The sequence below is a fragment of the Dreissena polymorpha genome, chromosome 2 (assembly GCF_020536995.1).
Source record: "Dreissena polymorpha isolate Duluth1 chromosome 2, UMN_Dpol_1.0, whole genome shotgun sequence".
NCBI classification, from domain to species: domain Eukaryota; kingdom Metazoa; phylum Mollusca; class Bivalvia; order Myida; family Dreissenidae; genus Dreissena; species Dreissena polymorpha.
Window position 1 is genome coordinate 71,260,809 of NC_068356.1, and position 9,893 is coordinate 71,270,701.

The 9,893-nt window shown below is 38.1% G+C and overlaps 1 protein-coding gene across 1 annotated transcript in view; it reads right to left on the reverse strand.

Moving 5' to 3' along the window:
- Window positions 1-1,631: 1,631 nt before the first annotated feature.
- Window positions 1,632-9,893, reverse strand: part of LOC127867546 (prostaglandin E2 receptor EP3 subtype-like) — an 11,741-nt gene continuing 3,479 nt past the window's right edge. Inside the window, exons 2-3 of the mRNA XM_052408802.1 lie at window positions 5,764-6,593; window positions 1,632-2,417 (exon numbers count right to left, since the gene is read on the reverse strand). Of these exons, the coding sequence (XP_052264762.1) occupies window positions 1,668-2,417; window positions 5,764-6,585 (1,572 nt within the window). The 5' untranslated portion in view covers window positions 6,586-6,593 and the 3' untranslated portion in view covers window positions 1,632-1,667. The remainder of the gene's footprint in view (window positions 2,418-5,763; window positions 6,594-9,893) is intronic.

A 9,893-nucleotide genomic window follows, 5' to 3' on the forward strand; every position in this document is an offset into this window, starting at 1 on the left:
AATTATCAAACATTAATTTCTTTCCAATCGGCGTAATCTACATAAATTTATCAGTGGAATGTGTTAAGTCGCTAGTGGTGATTTGATATCTTGGAAAAACAGTTTTCTGAAACGAACATAGTTTCTTGCTTGCATCCGTCAATTCTCGCGTTCTTCTACTTTCATTTTAGCCAACCGCTTGTTGTTTTGGACTTTAATAGTGAAACAATAAGATGGGAACAATTCTCGTTGGGTAAATAATTGATGCGTATAATTAACGCTAATTGGGTTCACGAGTGCCAGGTGAATGGTGTGGAGCATAACGCCATGTATAACGCATGTACCGTCCATTCCACCAGATCCACTGTGCTTCTTGATGCATATGTAGTGGTCCAGTAAAACATGCTGTGGGCTCAGGTGCTGGATATAGCCTACCAGGATATGGAGACTTTAAGTCATATTACCCGCAGTAGCGGGAAAACACGATAATTTTGTTAATTAATCATAGAGAACAAATTGTGAGAACTACGTATGAGTGACACGTTAACTCCGTGACAAAATAACATTGCTTACAAATGTCTCTTGGTCTTGGTCACGTTTGGTTGTGAACATTTAGTTAATAGAAGATGAACACAAGTCGAAAATGTTGAAAGTTTATATTATTTTGCATCGCACTTCATTAACGATATTTGCATATCTAGGTCTCAAGCAGTTCACTTCGCGTTTTCATTTGATTATACTAGACGATATAACGAAACACGGTTGTTTATCGCATAAATTACAGTGTATATGTAATACCGGTATGTATATTTTACGAGTTTTTTTACGATAACAGTATCTGATTCAGGCTAAATAAAATCGTTGTTTTATTGCTTGAAGTACGATGACTTAACTTTTCGACTGACATTTTATTTTGAATACCAGATGAAACGTTTTGCAATTTAAGGAGAATACGTCCTCTAAATTGATGTCTGAAACCCTGACACTACAGTCTTGTGTGTAAACATCTTAACACAGACGACTTTTGAGTAAGTTAACTCGAGAACATTGTATTCCAAATAGATTCCCACCCAAAGAGAACTTGCACAATTGAAATTGCGGTGTTAACCCCGCCCACGAAGGGTTAGGGGTAGGGTAAGGGGTTAAGGTTAGGGTTAGGGTTTAATTGTTGTGTAATATGTTGTGGTATCTGTTATTTGTGTCGTATCTATCTGGAAAACAATGCCACCCACGTTAGTTTAACTAACGTTGGACTTTCTGATATTGCTTTGAATTTATATGGACTGTTTATTGTAGGTTTTACTGTGATACTGGTACGTTTTTATATGAATTTATACATAACACAACAGGAGAATATCGTCAGAGTTAGTCAATGGGTACAAGAACACACTTTTTGAGACGTTTTATTAACAATATCAAGCAATAAAAAATAGACAATTACTATATGTACATAGCATAATCATTGTGTGAATTTACATTTCTTTAAAAGGTGGATGACTGGCGGATGACTGCCGAGTTGTATATTGGTCATTTTTTTTTGTTCATTGTTCAAATGCCTGCGATTGAAGAATTCTCTCATGTTTCCGTACTCTCTTACTGGATATGTTACGTAGCCATTTAATTTCGCGTGTTTTCATTTATTTACGTTTAATTGGACACCCCACAAACATAAGTGATCCTGCACCGTGTTAAACTAACTTTTGTTCTACGAGTGGCACCCCCACATCATCCAGGGACATGTGGAAGCTGTTCTTCCTCATGAGCGCACGTGCGTCCGTCACCATGTAAAGACAGCGTCCGTTCAGATCGGGACATGCCGTCCGCTCCACCTCTCCAGGAATGTTCGACATGCTTTTACGGTCCTGCTTGCACATCAGCGTGATTTCTTTCGGATGATTGGAGAGGCAGAACAGACACGCAGAATGTTTGAGGTGCAGGACCGTCTTGCATGATGAGCCCCTCACCGAGGATTTCCCGAGGGTAACCTTTGGTGAGCACGTTGAGGTAGCTGTCACAGGTTCGTCTGCCGATGAACTTTCTTTGTACGACTGTACGACAGACGCGCAGTTTTCAATGTCAGAATTGCAGAGTGCGGTCAAGTGGTCCTCATGTGTTGTGTCCGGTTCATATTGTTCCCTTACATAGGCCGTCTCATGTAGCTGGGAATACGAGTTCTCCGACTTAACAACGCGTGTGCTTCGTCTTGAGACGCTCGCGTGCTCTACGTCATCCGTGACGTCATCAGTCAAAGGATTGCATCTGCAGACGGACTTAACGAGCGTCTTCAGGAAAGTAAAGGATCGAACGAAGAGCTCCTTGCGAAACAGGATGTACACCCAGGGGTCGAGGATTTGGTTGAAGGAGGCGAGGCGTAGCGTTTGAAGGTCCGCGCGCTTGTCCACCTGCCGGAAGTGGGTCTGGTTGATGAGAATCCTGATCTGCAAATACAAACACACAATATGTCTGCATGGTTCGTAATTAGTACTAATTATGCTATGATACGTTACATTATGGATGGGGGTATTTCCTTTCTGTTGAGGCGGAATACGTCGTAATAATCCGGATATTTTGGGGTTTAATTCTGTAACACTAGGAACCAACAAATTGTTAACATATACATATATGCATACCCAAATAAAAACATGTAACAGCAAAACCAGTTACACAGAAAGTGCGCAAAAATCTCGGCTTAAAACCCACGTATGCCTAGCGTCCTGAAAAAAGGACGTTGCAAACAGCGCAGACCCAGATGAGACGCCGCATAATGCGGCGTCTCATCTGGGTCTGCGCTGTTTGCTTAGAGAAATGTATGTAAGAAATATTCTAAATATAGAAATAAATATACCAGACATCCCTAATTTTAGAAATAAATTGATCCAATTTAGAAGGATGGGTGAGTCCAATATGTATTAATGGGTTAAACAAGTTAAAGGTAAATTAGTTATCCTGGAATTTTAATGTCATCTTAACATATTATTTGATACGGTACACATTATTATGAACATGACATTCATTCATTATCCTAATTGTAATAAATTTAGTATGTACGTGATATTCATTAATTATTCTAATAAGAAAAAGTCGTTTGATGTTTGAACTTTCCGATAAGAAAGTGCAAATCGTGTTCAATGACTTAATATGAAAATTCATGCAAATCACTCTCAGTGGCTTTCGTAAATAATCTGAACACAGGGACATGTGAACATTCATTAAACTCGATTCTGTTAAAGTAGACTTGTTTAAGACCGTGACAACGAACTGTATAATTTGTGGATCTATGTCATGATCCTCAAAGTATGTTCATGCTTCGCATACGCGAGTTAATATTTTTTCTGAGAGATTTGTCAAAAAACAACACAATATTCTATAATCTGTTAATGTTGATAAACAATTAACTAGGAGCACATTTTTCATATTTTAAACGGTTTGAAACCGCAATATTTTTTTTTAACAATGTGAATTTCTGTTTTAATTGTATGGTCTAAATTTGACGACGGTTACCTTTAGTGAGACTGTATGAATAATGGTACAAATCTAATATAACAAATACGCGTACATCAAAATGCCAATAATACAATTAAATTATATAAAACGAGAGTATTTTCACAAACTGATACAAGACTTAAATTATGCACAAACCACAAAAAAAATTCTCCAGATGTTAAAGCGGTGTGGACTTGGTTAATTGGTTGAACAAAACAAAATCAATAAACCTAAAAACAGAAAAAATCATGTTTTCCGGCGTAAGAATCAATACTAACATTTCAAGTGTGTGAAAGGTTCAATCGCAATCAGGCAGCGATACTTGGCATTTCTAAATTCTGTTCACATCATGTAAACTTAGTGTCTGGCCATGGTAAGAAGCTTTAGAATCAATTGGTGCAAAGAGGATGATGATTCAATCATCCACTTAAGTTTGCTAATTCTTGTTTTCATCTGCACTTTGCCACGATGCAGTATGATGATCACTAAGTATTGCTGAATATGTTTCCAGCCGTTTCTCTCCGGGGAGCAATTTTGTTTTTTTATTCTTTCCTAATTAAAACGGAGGAAATACCTTTTGTTGAGACAAAATACTTTTGCAATACTCGAAAATAGATACAAACAAACGTAAAAAGCGCACCAGCCAGTGTATTTCGAACATTAATTTTCTATTACCACACTCTTCAGTTGGATGAAGTAACTCTCACAGGGAGACAAACACACTATTAAACTATTCATAATTGAAGAAACTGTCTGTAAACATTCTTGAATAATTGTAATAGACTAATACAGCGTGTTAAAATACACATGGGTAATCACAATGCTTATGCGGCGGATTCCAGATAGATACAATTAACCCATTTATGCCTAGTGGACTCTCCCATCCTTCTAAATTGGATCAATTTATTTCCAAAATAAGGAATGTCTAGTATATTTATTTCTATATTTAGAATATCTCTTACAGAAATTCCTTTAAGCAAACAGCGCAGACCCTGATGAGACGCCGCATTATGCGGCGTCTCATCTGGGTCTACGCTGTTTGCTAAGGCCTTTTTTCAAGACGCTATGCATAAATGGGTTAAAAAATATATTTTCTATACTCTGATTTCATTTTGAGCTTAAGTCAATAAAAGGCGTTTATACAACATATGTGTAATACTTCCGCTTTTATTAACTCAAAACGACCTCCGCGTAGAGATTTGACATGTTCCGGGCAAGCTCTTAATGAATCCATGCCGCTTACATCTGCGATGACGGTCGTTTCAAACATCATCATGATAAAATATTTAATTTCGTAAAACATGGCGACGAATTTTATTTCATTCATAAAAGTTACAAAGGAAGGATTTTACTTGTAGATGCAGTTTGTATACTTGACCTGCAGAGGAGAGAAACAACTTCAAGTATTTTGGACAATACGTATAATTGTTTGACATGTTTTCGTTTTGAAAATTTGTAGAAGAACAAAACATGAGCATTTAAGCTAGCTATTTTATTTACACCTTCATATGTATTTGCCGTAATCAGATATTTGCCCATTGCATTAGGTGCATTTTCATTGCCATATATGATACACTTTAACACACTTATTTCGAACACCGATAATCCGAAGTCACCGTTATTTCGAAGTATTTTTCGGGTCCCGATATTGGTTCTTTGTTTAATGTAAAATTTCATTGTTAATCCGAACTTCGTTAAACCGAAGAAATCGTTCATTCGAAGTGATTCAGTCGGTCCCAACACTATAATTCGCACCTTATTAACAATCTTTAATCCGGAGTCAAAACTGCAAAATACTGAGCGTAATTTCACACCTTGTCGTGGCTCGTCAAAAGCCGATAATTACACCTTTGTCGTCTGCGCGAACGCCGGTGTTCAGAGAGACATCGCGTATTAGTTAATTATATTGTTAATTAATTTCCGAAAATGTATAAATATGTCAGTATATCTGATAATTTGTGCTATTCATTATATTTTATATGTTCTGTAATAAGACAAAAATAAAAACAAGGAAAATAATTTTATTCCTCCGTTTGTTACAAGTGGAAATCTATTGCTATCTGACTAGTTTACGCTTTTCAGTAAGCGTGTAACCGAACAAAGTGCATTCCACAACGTTTCATTTTTTTTAAAGAATCAAAGAAGTCTTCTGTCAAATGTTTATTTCGAATTATCGTTAATCCGAAGTTTTTTAACGGTCCCGACGACTTCGAAATAACGGTGTTGAAGATGTATATCACACGCCTTAAACAACCAAACCTAATTAGTGAATACGTATGTGAGTATGTCAGTAAACCCTACCAGGAAGGGACACCAGCAAGTGGAGAAGATAATTATGATGCCCATGAGAAGTACCATCATCTGCAGCTCGCTGTCGTTGCGCTTCGTGTTACTCACGTTCATAGAGCGCAACATCTTTCTTCTCATCTGCAGCAGCGTGTACGTAACCAGTAAGTTGAAAATCGCGGTGACGAAAATTACTACCAGACCAATGGACGCATATGAATATGCAAATATCTGGTTTTTTATGTCTGAACTTGTAAAGTTGAAAAAGCACCATGTCCCAGGATATTGGTTCACATTCTGACCTAAGCCTAAAATTGGTAGAAAGCCGAGCACTGCCGCAAATATCCATAATCCGACTATTCCGAAAGTTGCGCGTCTTTTTGTGATATGAGTGTCGTAAAAGAACGGACACATGATTGCCAAAAAACGGTCCACTGCCATTGTTCCAACGGTAAACACTGTGGAATATCCTGCGAATATAAGCATAAAAGATCCATAGTGGCATGTTAAATCCCCGCCGACCCATTTAAGATTATTTGCGTACACTGCCAAAGTCACTGGTGACGTTGCGCACGTGCCAAACAAATCCGTGCACGCCAACGCTCCGACCAGACGATAAAACACGGACTGTTTGTGTTCACGAGATGAGCGCAATAATACGATGATCGCGAGAACATTACCGAACACACCGGAAGCAAACATCATGGCCGGGACCTTCAGTGAAATCAAGGGATCCTGTCGTATGCTCTCGGACATGTTTCCGGTGATGGAGAGATTGATATTAATTCTCGCGCTGAAGTTCGCCACCATTACGCTGTCGTTGGGCTTTGACGCCATTCTTGTTTCTGTAATGACAATATAATACAGGGTTTTTATTTAATGCATCATCATCTATTGATAGCAACTTAAGAAAGTCCTTTTTAATAAACCTGTGTGTGTTATTACTGTCCTCTTTTTGTTAATAACCTCTTAAATTCTTTATGTCATCACAATCGAAAACTTGACAGATTGCTAATATATAAAGTATACTAAGCTATCAGAAAATGCTTCATCAATATTCTAAGCGCGATTGCAAAGCAGATATATTTGTGAAACGACTTTCGCTTGTAAAAAATAACATTCTAGGCATTGTAAATAGAACACGTCAAATATAGCTAAAACGTATTACGTTCGCTAGATCCTGTTTTGATTGATAGATTCTACAGATAGATACAACATGGGGATTGGTGTTAGTTCAGTATCAGTATCGCTGATCACACTTGCGTACATCCGGAAAGAGTAAACAAACCCTTGTAACCAATACACGCTTCAATGAGTCTCGTTCAGAGAAAAATAGGCCGAATTTGTTTGCGTACGGTTTCGTCCCAGATTACCGGTAATATGTGCAGTCAACCGGAAAAAGGTAAACAAACTCTTAAAGCAAATACACGCTTTAATGAGTCTCGTTCAGAGAAAAATGGGCTGAATTTGTTTGCGTACGGTTTCGTACCAGATTACCGGTAGTAAGTGCAGTCAACCGGAATAAGTTAAACAAAACCTTACAACCAATACACCCTTCAATGAGTCTAGTTCAGAGAAAAATGGGCTGAATTTGTTTGCGTACGGTTTCGTCCCAGATTACTGTCAGTAAGTGCAGTCAACCGGAAAAAGGTAAACAAACCCTTACAACCAATACACGCTTCAATGAGTATCGTTCTGAGAAAAATGGGCTTAATTTGTTTGCGTACGGTTTCGTCCCAGTTCCGGTAGTAAGTGCAGTCAACACGTGCTAATCAGGGACGACACTATCCTCTGGTAGGGAATTTTTGGTTGATATGAAGGCTCATCTGCACGACAAATCGATGCAGGCAGTAAGGGTCGTGGAAAAGGCTTTGTCGTCTTAACAATTTCTTGAACATGTATATTTTTAAAAATCGCCACATGTCCGAAAAGTCTCCCGTGCACTACTTACTGATCCGCAACCGTGTTTGCAAGAAACATGAAACCAATATTAATTAGTGAATGGCACCCGGACAACAACTAGCTGGTCAAATTTTGATAAGGGCGGAATAAGGCTTATCCGCGACTTGTCTGCCTCGGTTAAAAGCTCAACGTTGAATGTGAGAATCGGGCAGAGAGCTAGTGTACTCATAATTATGCCCCCCTTCGAAGAAGAGGGGGTATATTGTTTTGCACATGTCGGTACGTCCGTCGGTCGGTCGGTCCGTCCACCAAATGGTTTCCGGATGATAACTCAAGAACGCTTGAGCCTAAAACAATGAAACTTCATAGATACATTGATCATGACTGGCACATGACCCCTATTGATTTTCAGGTTACTAGGTCAAAGGTCAAGGTCACAGTGACTCAAAACAGTTAAATGGTTTCCGGATGATAACGCAAGAACGCTTTGGCCTAGGATCATGAAACTTCATCGGTACATTGATCATGATTGGCAGATGACCCCTATTGATTTTCAGGTCACTAGGTCAAAGGTCTAGGTCACAGTGACTCGAAACAGTAAAATGTTTCCGGATGATAACTCAATAATGCTTAGGCCTAGGATCATGAAACTTCATAGGTACATTGATCATGACTGGCAGATGACAACTATTAATTTTCAGGTCACTAGGTCAAAGGTCAAGGTCACAGTGACATGAAACAGTAAAATGGTTTCCGGATGATAGCTCAAGAATGCTTAGGCCTTGGATCATGAAACTCATAGGTAAATTGATCATGACTGGCAGATGACCCCTATTGATATTCAGGTCACAAGGTCAAAGGTCAATGTCACAGTGACTCCAAACAGTAAAGTGGTTTCCGGATGATAACTCAAAAATGCTTAGGCCTAGGATCATGAAACTTCATAGGTACATTTATCATGACTGGCAGATTACCCCTATTGATTTTCAGGTCACAAGGTCAAAGGTCAAGGTCACAGTGACCTGAAGCAGTAAAATTGTTTCTAACGTATTCACACAATGGCTGCCACTACAATTGACAGCCCATATGGGGGGCATGCGTGTTTTACAAACAGCCCTTGTTAAGCTTGTTTTTCACGGACGACTATATTTACAATATGATGCCAACTGTATCTTGCGATATATGCCATTAAACTAATAACACATGTTCTGGTGGCATTGATCATGTTTGAGAGAATCCCGATACTACAAACATGAGCATAGATTAGATTTGACTCAAGATTCACCAAGTTTAAATTGACGTTACACACTATGGAAATTATGTAAATAAGATCCTTAAATATATTCAATGCATCATTCAGAGATGAACATTTATAAGTCTTTTATGAAATACTAATATATTATTTGTCTTGTACAGACGTTTGTATTATTTGTGTTATGAGTAACTGATATTTTACTTTATTTAACATACTCAATAATTACAAACGGAACGGTAAAATCTACAATGTCTGAAGAAGAGTCCCATAGAGTTGCCCGCCAAGAAAAAATATATTTATTGTTCAAGACATTTCATGATTGCATATATACGTGCAATTGTTTTTCACTTGTTAAGGAAAATTATGACCGTTATCCGCGTTTATGACCCCTGAGTATGTTTTCCTCAGTATGCACATCTTGACAATTTGACAAGACTTGAACGATTGCGTGGTGCAGTAAATGGTCACATTGTCATTTGCATTGCAAGGGCTACTGATCCGCGTCAAGACTATTTACACTTTTCGCCAGCATCAACATTACCATTAGCATTATTATACAACATACACCACCTCAACCACCGTCATCATAATAGTACATTATAACATCTTTCTTAAAAGTAAATCGTTTTCGTAATAAAACAAGCAGAGGTTTTGCTGGCGATCGACATCATCGCCAAATGCGAAAACTGCAAAATAGGTGCTTATTTTTGTAATTGATAAATTTCATCGCTAACAACATCATATTTCACTGCGATATTATCTGTCCCAAATGAATTTCATTATGTACATTACCGGAGCATATGTCACCGCAGAACGTACAAATAAGCCCGATGGGTATTGCGTGTTATAACATCACTAATTAGCGTTTTGTCGTCGATGACGGGGCATATTGTGACAGATTATCTCTTATGTAACAGCATCTGCTGTTAAGTGTTTTAATGTATAACAGCGCAGTTTTTTAAAAATCTTTTTGACTTGATATTACGAG